The 19,567-nt window shown below is 44.9% G+C and overlaps 1 protein-coding gene across 4 annotated transcripts in view; it reads right to left on the bottom strand.

Moving 5' to 3' along the window:
- VCAN (versican) overlaps positions 1–15,437 on the bottom strand; it is a 134,298-nt gene extending 118,861 nt beyond the window's left edge. For 2 of the 4 annotated variants that reach the window (XM_027828734.3, XM_043547218.1), the window contains exons 1-2: positions 15,087–15,437; positions 2,142–2,217 (exon numbers count right to left, since the gene is read on the bottom strand). In XM_027828734.3, the coding sequence (XP_027684535.2) occupies positions 2,142–2,211 (70 nt within the window). In that variant the 5' untranslated portion in view covers positions 2,212–2,217; positions 15,087–15,437. The remainder of the gene's footprint in view (positions 1–2,141; positions 2,218–15,086) is intronic. The other 2 variants (XM_043547217.1, XM_043547219.1) reach the window with 2 other exon arrangements.
- Between the last annotated feature and the right edge of the window lie 4,130 nt (positions 15,438–19,567).

Genomic DNA, 19,567 nt, shown 5'->3' with positions numbered 1-19,567 from the left:
GAATATATAAAATATTACATATCTGTAATCTGCTGTGTTACAAATAAGGTTGGAGTTTTGTCATGTCTATCATGGGAATATTGGATTTCAGGATTTATATGTTAAAAAAAATCCTTATAAATATCCAAACTAAGCCCTTTGGTGACTTTGACATGGCAGGGGGATTGGTTGGGGGGAAGACATGATGACAAGCAGTTGACTAAACCACACAGAGCCTAGGCTGCTGCAAACGTTTAACCTTGAGCTGGGTGACAGATTATTAGAAAACAAAAACACAGGACCACACCAGTGGATGATCAACGATAGTTTGTACTCCAAGAGAGATAATGGTTCTTCCCCAGGTATACAGAGAGAATTAAATCGCGAAGAGGCCAGATTGGGTCTGCAAAGTTTGGGTTCCAGGGAAGTAACTCCTGCTCTCTAAAATGGCTTTGCACATATGAGCTCTGTTCCTGACATTTGTTCTAGAATGGAAAATAATGGCTACTTGAGCTATAAACCAATCTGTTGACACGAGATCTTTTGGAAAGTATTTTTCCCATTTCTTTTGCCCTCTTCACAATGACCATTCTGTGAGGTTTTCCTCAAATTGCTATGATAAAACTACAGCTCTAAATGAATAAGATACACAGCGTTCATACTGCCTTCCTAGGGGTGGGAGACTTTCCATCTGCTCCCACCAAGCCACACACATATGATCACCAGCCAGAATCTAGCCCAATATTATTGTTATCTGCTTAACTGGATGCTCATCAGTGGGTTTCTCATGTACTGTAAAACCCATACTGGAGAATCTCTGAGCCAAATTAAGAAGTGTTAAAGGGTGGTGTAAATTATATATCAGTAACTTGGTGTGCATGTGAGTGTGAGTAGAATTACACAGTATGGGGCAGGAGGGCACAAAGGTATCAGGAACAGAAACTAATAGGAATGTATAATGAGGCTCAGAGCTGCTTTGTCTTCTACATTCTTCCTCCTGCTAGTTGCTTTTCCTGCTAAAACCTCACCCTTTTGCCTCTCATCATGTGAATTACACCCCTTTACAGAATATAAATTACCTCCATTCATGACACTTCTGAAGTTAGCTTGTTATGCTTAATAGCTCGTAGTTTCACTATAACTTATGCTAGATATTTCTATCTTAATGGAACAATACAACTCACTGGATAGGACTTCTAAATTCACCACTGGATTCTTTAGCATGTAAACTCACTTTGCAAATCTAAAAACCCCTTCCCATAATGATTTCCCTTGCCTATTATCCCTCATATAAACAGTGCATTAAATGCAACAAGACCCAGATCTCTCCCTGGTATGCAGTACTTTCAGTTACATTGCTAAGTAAAACTTGAAAAGAAGGTTGCCATTTACTAACCAAAGAAGTCCCAGCTCTCTAGGGAAAAAACTTACAAACTTAGTTGTCTGCTCCTGACCCTCTCACAAAGTCTTTGAGTCTATTGTCCCTGAGGACAACTCTAATCTCTCTGGCCTGCTGTGTGTTTAATGAAGGATAGAAAAAAATAAGGGAGGTTTTAAGTAAAATATAATGGTGCTTCCATCCTGCTCTTAGGAAAAATATATTTTACTTTTTATAATGGGTGGGCTCATTTAGGCACCACAGCCATTCACTTTTCTCTAGAAAAATCTTTGAACAGTTTTGTAAGAGCCATTGGACAAGCTGGAAAAAAGAATTAGTAATTTTACATGCAAGTGTTTGCCAAGAGAATAAAATCAGCTCAGAAAGCCCCTAAAAATAGATGTGTTTACCCTTTGCTGCCTTAATAAAATGTACTGTGTTCTTGGTCAGGAGAATCATAACTTCATTATTAGAAATGTTGAGGGGGAAAAAAACCATTTTGCTGTGTCTGGTAATCTATATTACATTATCTTATGGCACTTTGCATCTTTTTTTTTTGCATTACTGTAGCATATAGAGTCTTCAGGGGAGAGTTTGAAATCCAAATACACAAGACAAACAAAGCATAGGAAGGGTACACAAAGGGGAGGACTCACACGAGGTCATTCAGCAGAGCAGAGACAGAAATAGAACCAGGTCTCCTGAGTCCTCCCCTCTAGATCATGCTGCCTCTAACAGTCACTAAGGGACAGTTCCAGTAAATGTTTCCACGTCAAACACTTACCTTTATGCAGTGCATTTGTTACAACTAAGGTAGAGCACATCCATAAGACACTTTTTATATTTAATAACATCTTGACCTACAAATAAAGAAAAAATGAGTAAGTCAAAAGTATTCTAGTGTGTACTTATGAAGTGTTTTAGGTCAATACATCAATACCTGACCTTAATATTAAAGATGATGATATACTGTAACAAGCTATTTGTCAGGGGGAATGGATTAATATTAAGATTCTTTCACATGTAAATCACTGGTTTGAATCTAATCCAATACAGTAGTGACAGAAAGTCATTACCATCTGGTGGTTGATACATGGTCTTGGTGAAATGAGAACTAATCCAAATCCAATTCTTAGTTGGTGTATATAGCACATAAAAACACCATCATTTAGAAACTTACAAACTGCCATACTGATCAAGGGTCCATTTCATTTCACAAAAGTTACCATCACAAATTGTTCATGAGTTCTGAAGGTGACTGAATGACAGCATCACAGTTCTTTCCAACATTTTGCTGAACACAGGTTCTCTTAGGACTTGCCGCTTGCAACATTTATTCCTTGGTGAAATGTCATTGTAATGACAACGTGACCCCATTATTAGAGAAGCATGGTGGATTTTAGGTTTCTGTTTCCAAAGTGTGATTTGGACAATTCAGTGCCTTTGTGTATACTTCCCTCCCCCTTTCTAAGCTATGAGCCCTATAAAAAACTGAAAGGTCTCTAAAATACACAGTGTTTCCATAACAACACATTGCCATTTCATGCCAGTTCCTAGTCAAATGTGTTGCCTGTATAAATAACATGAAAATGTGAGGTAAGTACACAAGTGAAATTAGAACTATTCCCACTAAATGATAGTCACTATCTCTTTATAAATATCTAACAATCATGAGAAGTAGCTTTCAGTAACAGTAAAGGCTTGTGGGGCACTGTTGTTAAGAGGCTGTTAGTTTGAGTTCATAGGAATTTCCTGATTTTCTTCTCAAAATATGCCACTCATGATCTCTAATTAGAGTAGTAGCCAAAAGTGAGAACTATTTCATGTCCTGAATAGAATATAACTTAATGTCCTTTAGGGAAATATGGAGCAGAGATTTATTGTGAGTCAATCTACATTAGAACTATAAAACTATATATGCTTAAGTATTAAAAAGTCATCACTGGAATTAAAACATTGACCAATGTAACTAGAAGTCCTCACTAGACAAAGTGGACACTCACACATGATTGCAATAGACACAGTGTACATCCTCTGATAACAATGAGAGATATGCTCAACGTAAAGAAATTTGGTTACACAACATACAGGTATGTCCTGAAAACCACATACCTGTATCTGGCCTGGGATACATTCCATAATGGGAGACTGGTTCAGAAAATAATGCAGAACATCTTAAATCAACCATTCACAATGTGGGGCTCTTGAATATCTGAACAGGACAATGTTATAATTCCCACTCGAAAGAGACTATATTCCAGGAGCTTTACATTCCCTGCAAATGGATGGTTAGTTTTACTCTGTTGCATAGGGAAACACATTGTGCAACATTTTCCTAGAGCGTGTGGAGGAGAAAACCAGCTGCTTTCCCATGTAGCAGACCAAATGCTGCCAAGCACACCCCATCCTTTTATCACCAACTGCACTGGGCTGGGATTACAATGTGACAATATTTATGTTGCAAGTCAGTGTTCACCCACGCTGAAACTTGTGTGATGGCATTGACATTGCAACAAAAATGCCATCACACAAGGTTCACATATTTTTGTGGTTAAATCCAAAACAAGAATTATGACATGAATGGGTTCATTCAACCTGATCCATATCTTCAATAAGATTTATCTTAGGGGTAAAATAGCAGTGCTTGATCTAAATCAGTTCACAGGGACATGGCTAGTCCATACAGTTTTAGTTGGCGGTGGGGGAAGAAGATAAGATGATTAATTTTATAAGTCTGGACAGTTATACCATCTCTTAGACCTTCATCTTGAAATGAGTGCATGAGTGAAATGGCTTCATAAGAAAGAGTTGCATAAGTCAGAGCTGATCATTTGCCCTTTATTATTCTACAGGGACTAATTTTCAAAGGTGGGTGTCTCCAAAAGTTGTCCATATCCTGCATTTGTATGCATAAATCATTATTTAAAAGAAATGATTCCTCATTATTGTATATCATTATTGGTAGACTAGGGGGAAGAATGTGTTTGGTGCCTATGGGGCTGTGCAATGCAGAGGATCGTTCAAGCAGCCCCTGTGTCCAGGCAGCTTGGGATCCACCATGCCCAAGGACTGTTCACGGTTGCTGCCCCCTATGGGTACAACTTCTTCAAAGAGGGTATGGAAAGGTTAAGACCAACTAGCTATCCAGCCACAGAGGAGAGCGCATGCTGTGCCCTCCTAAGGGGTTGTGCGATGGGTATTTTTCCCCAGAAGCTTTAGGAAACGGTGGCCTTCCCTGCAGCACAATATCTCCTAGAGTGCCCCCTTTTGGGTTGTGGCTGCACCTCCTCCCTTTATAAAGGTTGTGCCAATGGCTAAGCGGTCAAATAACTTTAACTGAAGAAAACAAGAAAAAAGTCTGTACTGACTGTGCACATTTCACCCTCAGGAGGTAGCCCTGGTCTAAGGGAGTAGGACCAGGATTCAGAAAGGAATTCAAAGAGAGAAAGGCCTGAGGGCTTCACCTCTGGGAGAGAAATGTGCTGCTTCTCAACAGTGTTGGTCACGGATTGCTCCCCACTTCCTGCCCCACTATGGTGCACTGAGAGGCTGAGTGGGAGTGAGGGAGCCTTCAGAGAGAGCAGTGAGACAGGGAGAGGGAGAAGTGTTTGCTCCGCGTATATAACCTCTAATAGGAGGAGAAGAGGAAACCTTGCTTAGTGCCTGCAAACTCTGCCTGCAGATGCGTGACACAACATTGTAATTCTGCAGGCCAGGGCTATGTGCACAGATGCTGGCGTGGGGTCCTGCAGACTCCTCACACACCGCAGAAAAGTTCTCTACTCTGAAAAGCTCCCTGTAACAGAGCTGTGCCAGGGCAGGCCAGAGAAGGGACGATGGGACCCACATTTCTGCAGCTTCAGTGGCCCCATCACTATGTACAAAAGGTGCAGGTAGCCAGTGGCAGCTGTTTCATCTGTGGCCTGGCATGCTGGTTCCAGGTTGGGGCTGGGATTTCACCTCCCCACCCCACTGCACTTCACCCCATTACTTGGAATTCATGCCAGGGAATGGATTTCACTCTGATTGTTCAACAGTTACAGAATCATCTCAAAGAAAGCTACTGTCAGATATTATTGCTGGCTAGTGATTGAAGGCTGCTGGAAATAGCACCAAAAATAGAAAAGTAAAAGAGAGAGGAAAAAATGATGAGGAAGGGTAATTGATAAGGGTCCTTGATTGTAGAAGTCCAAATGGTATTCACATGTCTTGCAGATGAAGGGCAGTACATGGGCATGAATGTTTTGGCATGTTTCATACACAACCTTCTATTTACTACTGCTGAATTTACAGTTGCTACACACAATGTTTTTTAACTGTTGCACAGTGGCTTAGCCATGCCCCACTGACTTTAATATGAAACACCCCCCTAAAACTCCTCACACACTCTGAAAATCTACCTCAAAATATATTAACTTTTAGACATCTTGCCCAAATCTTCTCTAAACTGTAGGACCTACCTAATCAATTTAACAGTGGTTGGTTCTATTTTCCCAGATTCACGGGTGTGACTCCCATTGACATTAGCAGGGGACATTTTCATGCAGTGTGGAAACAATATTCTATACTGTAACTGACCCCAGTACAGGGTGTCCCTGTTGTACTCCAGTCCTTACATGCCTGGTAGTATTCTGGGTGTACAACATGCTGAGGCAAGCTCTATAGCTGCTTCAAAATCTCGGCTCTTCAGACCCTAGCCCTTGGTGGGTTCCCTTAAACATTCACAGATTCTAATGAAATAACAAAGGATTGGTTTACTGGGGCACCAGAAACAGAGGTGCAATTACCTTAGGCAAAATACCTTTAAGACCAAAGATCACAACAATTCCTAACTCAGGCCCTATGGGCAGTCCAGTCCAGAGGTATGAAGTGAGGCTCCTCAGACCTAATACCAGGGATACTCTTTCCAGCAACAATCACTCACTGACCTTCAGATCCTTCAGCCAGTGTCCAGTACTTTTATCCAGCACCTGAAGTCTCATTCAGACCTATCCACCTCACCTTCTGCTTGCAGGCCACTCCCAAGCATCTGTCATGGCTCCCGCTGGCCCCCCTCACCAGCTCCTCTCCTAGTCCTTTGGTCACAGCTCTTAAGATGACCAGCCTTCCCTCTCAGGTGTAGTTTGACTTCTATTTTTGGGAGGGCAGCTCCAGTCAGGCCAATGGGGCCATACATTGGCGGGGTGGGGGGGGAATTCCACACCTGCCCAAGACTTGCAGTTTGGGGGGACAATTCTGCACCAAAACTACACCCATGGCCAGCTTCCACAATGCAGCCACCAGCCTCTTGTTCCTGTTCTAAATCAATCTTTGGCTCCCTTCTAAGCCAGGCTCCCTCTAACTTCAGTTTGTACATCCCTTCACTGTTACAGTTATGGATTCCTCGGCTGGCTAGATGAGAGGTTAACCAATGAACATTAACGAGCCAGCAGGTTCATTACAGGACCATATTTTCCCATAGAGGGAACCTAGATGGGCCATGTAGCAGTTGACCTGCTGAGAAAGAATTCGTCCCAACTCAAGACGGCAGGACTTGGGCATATGTTTTATTTCTGTCCTCTATTGAAAAATGCATGTGTGACACTTTTCAACTTGAAAGAAGCCAAAACACTTGACAAAACTTAACATCTATAACAAGTGCTATAGACACTACACACCCAGCCTGAAACACTGCCTCCTTGGAGATAAAAGAGCAGCAGTACTCTAACAGCTCATAGTGAAGCTACCCTATGTCTGAATACAGGAAGTGAAGAGTACTTTTTATGAATATTGCAGGAAGAGTCCAGATGAGCAAATATTACGCAAGTTGGAATTTGGTTAGCACATCTAGGGCTCCATTCTGATCTCACACTGGTTTTACACAGGTGTAACTGTTGATTTAAGTGGGATTACTCCTTATTTAAAGTGATGTGAGAACATAATCTCTGCTTCCCTCTAAGATTCTAGATCAAGAAAGAGAGGAAAGGCCTCCAGTGTGATACATATCTATGGAACCATCAACGTTTTATCCAGCCAGAGAGATTGATGGTCTCTATCAAAAGGTGTTTGTCATTCCTAGCCATTTCCTCTGAGGTGGCAGTGAAATAATGGTCTCCTAGGGGCGTTCATTCATTATTTTCTTCAGAAGAAGCCAGGTGTCTGAGGCATTGTGATCTGACAAGTAACAACTTCCCATTGTAAAAGTTTATAGTGGTTATGTTTGTTGTGAGCAACAAAAGAATGACCAGAAGAATTAAAGAGGGGTTAGCCTCAATTTTTCCTTGACTCACACCTTGTAAAGAAATGCAGCTTAGTGTTAGTAATGGCACAACATGGATCTAAGTTAAATAGGGATTTACTGTCTCTTAGGAGACCCCAATCCCAAACCAAAAATCAATTTGATCCCCTCTGTGATATCTAAGAGGGAACATCCTGGGGCTTCCTTGTGGTAGCAGGAAAAGGCAGCTCAGGAGCTATGACCTTCTGTGGCCCAGCCCCAGGACCTAGTAGGTTCCCCAGGATAGGAGGCTCTTTAGCATGGAGGGTGATACTATTCTCCATGTCTCTTCTACACTCCTCCACCTTTCAAAAGCCCTGCTAACTTCAGGGTCATCTTGATTAGATCATATTGGCTCACAATTTTATCCACTGGGCTGCCTTTTATTGCCCACCTCATGCTGCTACCATGAGGAACCCCTAGGGAGCTACCTTTCAGATGTCACAATAGAGAGTCTGGTTTATTCCTGCTTTGGAGTCAGGATCTCCTGGGAATCTAACCAGCCCCACCCACTGACCCTTCAAAATGTATTGCCAACCCCAAAAGTTCAAAACTCATGTTAGACCTAAAAAATCATGAGTTTGGCTCCAAAATCACAAGCATTTTAAAAAAAAAGATCCTCATGATTTTTGGTCTGCCTTTTGATTTATAAACTCCCCCTGCCTATCATGTGTAAGAGTATGTGTGTGTGTGTGTGTTTTTACCATGTTGCCAACTCCCCAGAAAAGTATTAAGTAAGTTGATTCTGACCCTTGCTGCAGGAGTTCTCTGGCTGACTGAAGGTGCAAAGATTCCAGCTTCTCCTCACATCCCAACACTCTAATTGATTAGTTATGGGCCCCTTGCAGCCATATATTTGCCTGCATCCCTGACCTCTGCACCCTCTGCTGACCCCACATCAACTCTGTCCCCCAGCCCTACATCTGCACCTCACCCCTCGGTGCATCTCTGCTCCTCTTGCAGCTTCAGGGGTTCTTCCCTCTCCCTGCCCCACCCCTCCACACAGCCTGGGGTCAGCCACTGTGGGGTCCTCTTCTCTGCCTTCCCAGGCCAGGGGGTGAGACAGCTCCGAGAGTTATTCACCTTACTACCCTTTCCTAGGCCTCAGAGTAACAGCCGTGTTAGTCTGTATTCGCAAAAAGAAAAGGAGTACTTGTGGCACCTTAGAGACTAACCAATTTATTTGAGCATGAGCTTTCGTGAGCTACAGCTCACTTCATCGGATGCATACTGCATCCGATGAAGTGAGCTGTAGCTCACGAAAGCTCATGCTCAAATAAATTGGTTAGTCTCTGCATCCGATGAAGTGAGCTGTAGCTCACGAAAGCTCATGCTCAAATAAACTGGTTAGTCTCTAAGGTGCCACAAGTACTCCTTTTCTTTTTTCCTAGGCCTGGTGTTCCTGGGAGGACCAGAGAAGAACTAACCCATTTTTCACAGGAGAGTGCAGAGCCACCGGGAATGTTGAACTATTTCTGCTTCCTCTTCCCCTCCCCAACCTAAACTCCTTTCTGTTCCTGGGGAGGGAAAGAGGTGTAAGAGCTCTGCCTTACTCCTGCAAAAGATTGGCTGCTTTTTCCTAGGACACAAGGAAGTGGGGAAGGAAGCCAATCAGAGGGGGGTTTCCCCGGCAGTGTTAAAATTCTGAGAAAGCTGGAGCTTCTCAGGTCCTAGTGAGGTAGGCTCTAGCTGGGGTCCAAATGGCCTCATGATGAAATTACAAGAGTTGGCAGCACTGCATGCATTTTTGTAATTTGGCCCTTATTGTGCAATTACCCTCCAGGGCAACATTTTTCTCTTAATAAAGTGAGGCTCAGCATTACAGCAACACACAGGGAGAACAAAATCTAACCAGCAGCTGCCTCCAGCCCTTAACAGGGCTAGGCACCAGAGAAGTGAGTTAAGGCCACTCTTGCTACGGCTAAGGGGAACAAAGGGCCACTGCACATCGCAGAGACCAACTCCCCAATGCTGTGTAGGCAAACTAGAAAAGCCCCATCCCAGGCATAACACATGTGCTGCCTCCAGCCCTCAGCAGGACTGGGCACCAGCTGAGCTCTACACTTCCATGTTATAGCTGGAACTTTCACAACTGTTAGCCTCCGTAATCTACAAGCAGTCAGAATTTCATGTGCCCTTTTCTTTTACTTAATCCTGTCTTTCACCCTTTCAAACCACCTGACTGACTGTTAATTGCTGACACATATTAACTTTGCCATGCGTGCCATTTAATTAACTTTGCCAGTTTCTCCACATTACTTGCATTTGATTAATTGCTCCATTGCTGACACTTGGTTAACTTGGCCTTTGTTTAATTCTTCACTTATTATCACTTGCACTATGTCCAGAGGTAGATTGCAAACTCTTAACTAGGGTGTCTGCTCCAATACCTTTCCTCCACTAACTGCCTCAGAAGGAATTCCTCTGGGCCACATACCTAGAGCCCCAAGCAGGGGGGTATGCTGTGCTGGAGGCTGAAGGGAAAGTGTCCCAAGCAGGGTGGCAATTCTGGGCTGTGGCGAAGCTGCCATTAGATCAGTCCCAAGGCCACTTTGGTCCTTGAGGCAGCTCAGAATCTGAGAGATGCAAAGGTAGCAGAAAGCCTCCTTTCCACCCACCAAGGGCTGAGGTGCGGCACAGAATCTGCCTCCAGTGCTTTTATATGTCTTGCAAAATAGTATGCACATGTAGGGTTAAACTGGAAAACAAGTAAGTGATGGTATTCATCCAAGCTCTGCCCACAAGCCCCTTCATGTCTCAAAGCATGTCTCCCATTCTTGGCCCAGGCTTCCTCTACCCTTGCCCCTCTCAATCTCATTTGCATGGTGTCCTCTCTAGCATTATTATGGTAAAAAGGAGAAAGTAGGGAAGAGAGAGGAATGGGAGGGAAAGAAAGAGCAATGGGGAAGAAGAGAAATTGGGGATGGGGGCAGGAGGGGGATCTGGACCCCTACCCCAGGCTGGGAGGGGGAGGGGCAGGGAAGGAGATCCCTGGAGCTACCTTATCCCATTACACCAAGGAAGGCAGTATTGGCTTGGGGGTGGGGCAAGGGAAACCTTGTAGCTCCCTCCCTATTGTATAGAGCAGACTCAACTAGTTAGTCTTATCCGAGGGCTGAATTTGCTGTGTGCAGATTACTGCAATTTAAATACAAACTATGGCCCTCACACTCCACAGGCAACAATTTGATTAGGTGAGCAAAAAGGGACGTATCCCCTGGCAATGCGAGCAGAAACTGTACTAAGCTGGTCTCAGCTGGATGCCTCACTTTTTGCATATCTTACAGACTTTTCCAGCCATGCTGGTTAGGAGCCACTAGGGTTGATTGGATTTGTGTTACCCATTAGGTTCTCAAATACACATGCATATCATATACATTTTAAGATATCTACTGATGTCTTACATACCACTGTGAGTTTACACAACACACTCCAAAGACTCTAGCATGTCTGCGTCTGGGCTTCCACAAAGGACTTTGTGTTGCTTTTATCTTTTTTTAAAGCTGTCATTAGAAATAAGTAAATTATAAAAAGAAATCTGTTCAACCCCCTCCGTGCCATATGAATGCTCTGTGCACATTCAGAATAGCAACACATGTGTGGCCCTGTTGTGCACCTATCAGCCTCATGTTCCAGTTTGCTAGTGTCAGTCCTGTACTCGCATGTCCTACACATGAAATTCCCCTTGACTTCAATGCACATGTGAATCCAAGGGCAGAATTTGCCCCTGTGTTAAGAATCATGGAGTCCTGAAGCAGGCCTCCAGGCCTCTGTGTCCACACTGGGCTAAATTCACAATTGCTGGAGCCCCAAAGGGGCAGTGCGATCTGCCCTTGGGGTTACTACCATAAGAACCCTCTCAAAGGGGCTGCTGAGCAGATGAGTGGAGTTACCCCAATGTTGCCAATTTTGGAGCTTCATTGGCCTCCTATGGTCCTTGTAGACACAACCTCATTCCTGGCAAATTTTCCACTCTTGAAGCTCTCCGCCTAATATCAGCATAACCCTGCCCTGAGTGAACTTGGCCCATTGGTTGTGTTGTGCCTGTGACACATACTAAACAAATGGATGGGAAAAGCATGAATGGGTCAAATTTTGTTTCTCCAGTTGCATCCTCTTAAATCCAGGGTGACTTCAGTAGGGTCACTCTAGAGATTGTCACCTGAGATAACAATCTAGGCCAGGCTGCTGCCAATGAGAACTTGGGCCAATGCCCAGAGCATTGAAACAGGCGGAGTTCAGTGGGTAAAGGTCATGCTGGTAAGATTCCCTGTGATAGGCACAGCTGGCAGGTTAGGATCAAGGTCGCATTAATTCTAAACTGGCTCCGCCTGTGTTACTTTGTGTCATCGAGCCCTGCTACCGCTGCGCGGTATGCAGCTGAGTGAGAAGATACCTGGCATGCTCTGTGCTTCTCCCCAGTTAAACAAAAGGCCCCACCCAGGCAATTTCTTTGCAGTTTCTAGCTTAACGCGTTACCCAAGCGGACAAAGAAACAAGCTGACTTCAGAGCTCCCCACCCCAGATGAATTTCCCAGAGTCCACGTGGCTGTAGGGAACGAGATCTCACCGGCTCCCTCCCCATGAGCCCAGGAAGCCCATAGTATACGTGCAGGCAGCTGCAGGAGCGACTGATCCCAGATCGCTAACCCGGGGGAGGCGCGGCTGGCATCTGAACGTGCTCAAGCAAACTGCCCGAGCCCAACTCCCTTCGGAGCTCATTGATGGCAGCAGCTGGTAACGCTCACACGGCGCTTTCCTGCGATACCCCCTCTGCCCGCCCGGCGAAGACCCACAACTGCCCTAGAGCGGAATTGAACCCCAGGCTCAAGCCCTCCAGCTGCTGCCTAACAAGCCCGTCCTTGGCCTCCGAGCGGCTGCTTCCCCTTCTCTTATCGTCAAATCCACGTTTCCAAACCCTGGCCGGGATTAGAGGGACTCTGAAAACAGGCGGGGGTGGAAGAAACGTTATCTCTGAGCCTGGTTTGTTTGCTTTCCCGAGCAGCTCCGTTTGAGCCACATGGAGGATCCTCTGGGACTTGTCAGGTCACCGTTAGAAGTTTAGTGTCTTGAAGCATCCATCCCCTGGGAGAGGCTGGAGTGTCAGCTAAACCAATATTTAAAGCAGATCTAAGCACTTCCTTAGCAGGAAAGCTTTTCGGAGGAAGCGTTTTGGAGGCGAAACTTAACCTGAAAGTAAACCTCACATTTCAACAAGGCGTCTGCCCTGATAATCGAGAGGAATACCTTACCGTATTTTAGTAATAACACATTGTTTGACTATGCAAAGGGACGATGGAATAAAACAAATCATTGTTGCATGCAGGAGGAAAGTAACCCTGGCCCAATAAACGCCCGGGTTGGTGTTTATTTACCATTCATTGTTGATAACAAATAGGGAATAATCGATGCTGGTTACAAAGATGTGATCGTTGGTATTCCCCGTTTCACCAGTAGGGGGAGCCGAGGGTCTTCTCGAGGCCGGAAGATTCCTAGACATCAGCTCAGCGTTTAGCACCGATTAAATGCACCGCCCCCCACCATGTATCACTGCTCAACAGGAGGACGGAGCCTGTTAGCGATTTTACACAGGAACCGAGCCACTGAAGTCCTATCCAGCCCATTCATTTATTGGCGGGATGGGGGAGGGGTTTCTGCGCACACAGGCTTTCCTTGCTAGAGAAAATACCCTGCCCCTCTCCCGGAGGTTGCCTCAGCCACGCTGCGTGTTTCATGGGAGGACGGATTCCTCTTGGACCAAGTCCCTGCAGTTCTCCAGCTTTTATTATTCCCTGTCTACCCAGAGAAATCCCCCCTCGCTTCCCAAACTCAGCAGCATGCCGATGTGCTAAGCGAACAGCTGGATTTTCAAAGCAATTACTTCCAGCTATGACCTAGGTTTTTCCTTTTCGCTTGTATTGTATTGAAACGACGGTCCCACACCCTGTGACATTTAGAGAAATCTGGGCACGTTCTAATAGGATTGAGTAATAGCCACGGGCTTGAGGTTTGTAAATTGCACATTGCTTAAATCCCCTGGATTGTCGTGGGTATCTCCTAGCTAAGCCATTCCCCTAGGCTCGGAAACTCCCAGGAAGCCAAGTGAGGACTTAACCAAGAGAAAGGGAAAGTTCCTTAATTATTCTCCTTGGGTAACAAAATAAAATAATAAATAATAATAATAATAATAATGAGCGGCTCTTTCATTTGCCCTGCAGTATGCTTCAGAGAAACGCCACTGACCCTTACGTTTGATTTTAAAGTTGTTTCAGATCTGCCAAGTCTTACTCATTTGGTAAGGAAACTCCCTCTTTTGGGAGGAAAAAGCAGTGTTTAAAACATCTCCCTCTTAGGACGGACTGTGCAACGTGTTTCAATGGGACATTTCAAATCTCTCATTGCTCCAAAAAATCTCCACGGCTCCCTCATTAAAATTGGCTCCGCTCTGATGTATGAAGGCTAGATAAATGATAGATAGATCAGAGTGAACGTGACAGGTGGGGTAATGAGAGAGCATGTCCTCGCATCCTTCCTTACAATCCCTTTGTGTGCAGAAGTTTTAAACAAGGGCGGTTCAAAGGGGGAAACGGACAAGATCACAACAAATGCTTCTATCTCTATGATTCTCCTTAGCAAAGGAGCTTTTTTTCCCGCCGTCTAAACTCCCTTAATTCCTTCCATGACGCTCGCTCACTCCCTTTCTAAAACAAAGGGGGAACCGAAGGACTAGGGAGAAAAGGCAACGTCTTGTGTTCCCGGGGAGCAGAGAAGCTGGCTGCGGGTGTAACAGGGGGCGTTTTGCTCCACTAACCCTGTGATCCTTTCTCTTCCCCCCCCCCCCCCTTTTACCAAGAAAATGTGGCTTAGAGAACGCCTGCTTTCTGTCTTCTCTGGAGGGATGCTGTCTAAGAGGGCCCCCAGCCTGGGGCTGCCCTCAGAGCAGCTTTCCAGGAACACCAAAAAAGCACTCCGGGCGTAAGAAACTGACCATACACTGTTCCACAGGCAATTAAACCTGGTGGCTAGAAAGGCTCCCCAGCCAGGTCCACCCTTCTACGGTGGTGTTTTGTGTATTTAACACCCCTACAAATAGTTCCTCATTTCTCCCTTCGCTTAGCCTCCTGAGCCCCATTACAAATCAAGGTGCAGCTATACCTTGCTATCCATTCAACAACCAATACCAGAGAGTTATTTCACTGTCGCCACCCCCCAAACTCCTCTATTTCCCAGATTTCTTTGTTCCAGTCTTTCCCCCAGTAAATGTTATGGGTCACCAACAAAATCTTTTCCTTTTCTAATTGTCCTTAAAAACTTACCCAGATTTTAAAAATTTACCAGATCTTCCGCCACCTTAGCTTTCCAGTTAAATGCTTTGTCTTTGAAGGTACCAACAGCAAACAATAGCTTTAAATATTACACGAGGTGTTTTCTAGCAGCCAAATGTAAAAAGTGCATAAAAAGAAGCATAGTTACCTTAAAAGGTAGTTTATTGCAGAGACTGCAAAAAATCACAACGTGGTGCTAGGGCTAGTCCAGAGTTCCCAGTGGCCGCATGAAAGAATAAATCCCCTGGTTAGTGCTGGAAGGAGATGCTGATTCCGGGGTCTCCAGCCCTCCCCACTGATGAGCACCTGATTCCAAGCTGCTGAGTCTGAACTGAGTTCTAGCAAAAGAAGGAGCAAGACAGCTTGCCTGCAAGTTCAAATGCGAGCTCTAACACCCATCATTACTATATCATTGTACCGTCAGAGCTGCAAGAGGAGGGGCCCAAGCTCTGTAAGAGGAGGGTGGACGCTCACACATGCTCTTGAAGAAGCCCGCAGCAAGAGCAAAGAGCTCAGAACTGTGTAACACAGGAAAGGGGGCAGGAGCAGCTAGCTCCCAGCGCTTGCTTCGCCAGGCACTCCTCAGTCCCTCCTGACAAAGTACCGGGGGAGGAGGGAGCTGCTTTCTCAGTTCAGCGCCCCACTTTGCACAGAGAAGTTGCTCCCAACCCCCGCACACGGTGTGCTTCTGTAGAGTCAGCCCCGTACTTTGGGGGGACTATGCCTTACATGAACCTTAAGGAGTCTGAGGGTAGCGGCAGATCATTCTGCCTGTCAAGGGAAAACTGGACGCGATCTCTTGCTGTTAGAACCACACAAACACACAGAACGCTGAATAAAATTGTCGCTCATACACCATCTTCCAGCCAGAAAGTGGCAGGCTGGGTTTTGTCCTAGTGTGAAAGAAGCATTGTATCCCTAATTAAATAATTAACTGAAAGAGAACGAAGGAACTCTCTCCTATCGTGTCTTCCAACACCAGCTAAATGGGGGGAGTGATCGGAATTGTAATCACTTTAAAAAAAAATCTCAACGGAGGTTTGTAATAAAAGAATATATTGGTGGTTGTCTGTGTCACATTCTCAGGCAGTCGCAATCCACAGCACCGAGCCAGGGTTTCCCCCACCCCAGATTTACTCATCTCTCATCTCTTTTGAGATTAGATTAGGCATTTGCTGTCCACATCTCTTTAAAACGGCAGATGAAGTCACCTTTGCAGTGTAGTTGTAGTCGTGTTGGTCCCAGGATATCAGAGAGTCAGGGTGCACCCAGGCAAGGTAATTTTTTGGGGGGACACCAATTTCTGTTGGTGGAAGGGACAAGCTTTGTAGCGTCATAGCGCTCTTCTTCAGGTCTGGAGAAGGTAACCAGAGTCAGAGTATGAAGCCATGGTCAGAAATATAAAACACTGTTTTATAGGGTCTCTCACTAGCTCCACCTTAGCAAAGGGTCTGTTAGTGTTTCCATGGAAAACTTTTTAAAATGTATATTCATGTTTATCACAGGCATTTACAAGGCACACATCAATGTACAATCTGGGTGCACTATACCTAGCAAAGACCATACCTATCTGCAGAGTGCCAATTCCCCTGGGCACCATGGACCGGATCCTGATCACATTCATAGGGGGGTGTAAATCCAGAGTGAGTTAACTTGAGACAAGAAAAGGAGTACTTGTGGCACCTTAGAGACTAACCAATTTATTTGAGCATAAGCATCCGATGAAGTGAGCTGTAGCTCACGAAAGCTTATGCTCAAATAAATTGGTTAGTCTCTAAGGTGCCACAAGTACTCCTTTTCTTTTTGCGGATACAGACTAACACGGCTGTTACTCTGAAACTTAATTTGAGACAGTGAAGGTATTCTGGATTTACACTGATTTAAATGTGATCACAGTCTAGGCCCATGACTTCAAAAAGAAACAGATTAAGAGTGCACATTGACAGTGTACTAGATGAGTGCTTCTCAGCCAGGGATACCATACCACTGGGTACATCAACTCATCTAGATATTTGCCTAGTTTTACAACAGGCTACATAAAAAGCACTAGCGAAGTCAGTACAAACTAAAATTTCACACAGACAATGAATTGTTTATACTGCTCTATATGCTATACACTGAAATGTAAGCACAATATTTATACTCCAATTGATTTATAATTATATAATAAAAATGATAACATGAGCAATTTTTGTGACAGTGTGCTGGGACACTTTTGTATATTTGTCTGATTTTGTAAGCAAGAAGTTTTTTAATGAGGTGAAACTTGGGGGGGTACACAAGACAAATCAGATACCTCAAGGGGGTACAGTAGTCTGGAAAGATTGAGAACCACTGTACTAAGCAGTAGCCCCTGAAACAGCACTCATAGAAAAACCTGGAGAATAGGTGTGTCTATTATTACAATGGCCGGAGTTGAGCAAATTCCTGGCAATGAATGCTATGAAAATGTGGATGGATTTCATGCAAAGCTTTCATGATTATTGTTTCGACTAATGCACCCCTTGATTTTCTTTTCAGTTCCGTATTTAAGAACCCCAAAACACACTGACAAACTAGGCCATAACTCGGGAGTATTTGGCACTTTAAGGATCATAGTTACCTGAAACTGTCCAATCTTGTCAGGTGTGCCCAAAAATTGCCACTGGTTCATGAAAAGTTTTCACAAATTTTAGCAAAAGTCGAGAGGAACCTGAAGCATCAACTGTGTAGCAGTATCAGCGTTTCTTAACAAAATGGCTTAGGGTTTTATAAATTCTGACTGCTGTTAGTTACAGAGAGCTTTAAAGTCTGTTTAATGCTATTGTATGTAAGAACAGATGGTATGTGTTTAAAAATGCCCTATGCCTATGTTTACACCATTTTTGTGTATTGTGTAAAATAATAAAGGGTTTACTCTTACTGAGCACGCCCATCGGCATTAAAATTAATGAGAATGCTGGTCTGGGGGAAAGAAGAGACCCGCAAAGTGTCTAGTTTTTAAATCCTTAAAGCTACTGCGGTGTAAGAGTTGTCACAGAGGTTCTAATATGTATGTCGATACTCAAAGTAAGCAAGGCGTTTGAATGTGTATCTTACAGACTTAAAAAGGCAAAGAAATTCACGCTCAAGCGTTACACCTGGTCCAGTTTCAACCAGCAGAAATCAGGACAATCAACGTTAGTACTAAAACTCTTATCTTCATTTCGCCTGGTTTATGCTTAAATACTGCAGCCCTAGAGACTACCCTTATGATAGACAGTCGCCCTCTATACTGAGGCTGCATCAGCTGCAATGCTTCAGCACAATGTACTGATTAAAGGAAAACCTTTCACCTTTCACTCTGAATTCCCTTGGTTATGTTGATTTAAAGTCCCACTCCCTACATCTCTCCACCCCCACCTCCCTTTGGATCCTTGCCTGTAGATCAAACACTTACATGACATATGGGTAAAATATTTGCCAAGAGAAACCCAGTTCTCACGATGGGAATTTACTGTTCCCTTCTTTTGTTTCAGATTCATTAGTTCACAAGATGCCAACAATGCTCAGTTCCCTTTTCTGCAGCACCTCCATCGCAGCCTGAGGATGAATGAAACTATTTTCCTACTGCCCCTTAAAGTTTTGCTAAGCTTTATTCGCGTATGCCACAGGAAAATCACTTTCCACTAGGAAGAACGAGGACAAGAGGGAAGTAGTTAAATGGTACTCATTATCTTTACAATTCTGTTCGTAGCCAATCCCCCCGGGCAATTCAAATATTAACCATGGAGCTAAACTGGATTATAAATGATCGAATATTATCGAGGTCAGACCACTCTTTATAGTCTAAACTTTTTCTCACCTGCCTGTTTTCGTCAGATCTTTACACTGTTGCCTATATTTGTTATACTGTCCTTCCCTGTCCCTAGGGAAGTAGCGCAGGTCCGGGGGGAATGACCAGGTCTGTCTTTTCATCGCCTCTCGACATTATTGCCAATTGAAGATTAAACAATTGCTCTTGGCTGTCAGAGGAAGCGAACGGAAGAAACGCCCGAGCACGCCTGCTTTTCTTTAACTCCTGGCCAGATCTACCCTTTCCAGCTGTCCAAGAGCGATCCACTGGGGAGCATGAGGAATTACCCTACTGCAGCCTTTGGCTACGTTTATAGCAAGGGGGGGAAACACACAGAGGGGGAACCACAGCCATTAGGCGAGGCGGGGTCACCCACTACAGCCCAGAAGTAAACGCGCTCGCTGCTTCCCGGCTCCCAGGTCAGAGCTGGCCCGGCGAGGAAATGACCGGGGCAGCTGGAAAGCACGCCATGGCCATGCCCACCCCACCAGCCTCCCGTGGTGCCGGCGCACTTTGAAGGGCCGTCTCGCGAGCGGGGAATCCTTTATGCAAACGGCAGCGCCTCACGTGGGGATTGGGACGCTCAAGAGCTTCATTCATAGCGCCGAAGAAAGCGCAGCGCGAGGAGCCGCCCCCTTTCCCCTCCCCCCGCCTGGCCCCGGGAATACACTGAGCGGGGCGACCGGGGCCTCCCGCGCCAGCTCGCTCGCTACACCGGGGGGAAAGAGGGGGCTAAAGCGGCAGGATCCTCCCCCTGGAGGCGATGGGGCTCACGCAGCCCTCACTCCCTGCATTAGTTACTTACCTAGAGCTAG

Source organism: Chelonia mydas, chromosome 5 (genome assembly GCF_015237465.2).
Source record: "Chelonia mydas isolate rCheMyd1 chromosome 5, rCheMyd1.pri.v2, whole genome shotgun sequence".
In the NCBI taxonomy this organism is placed as follows: domain Eukaryota; kingdom Metazoa; phylum Chordata; order Testudines; family Cheloniidae; genus Chelonia; species Chelonia mydas.
Note: the sequence above shows the minus strand (reverse complement) of the source record. Positions and strands in the feature narration are given on the sequence as shown.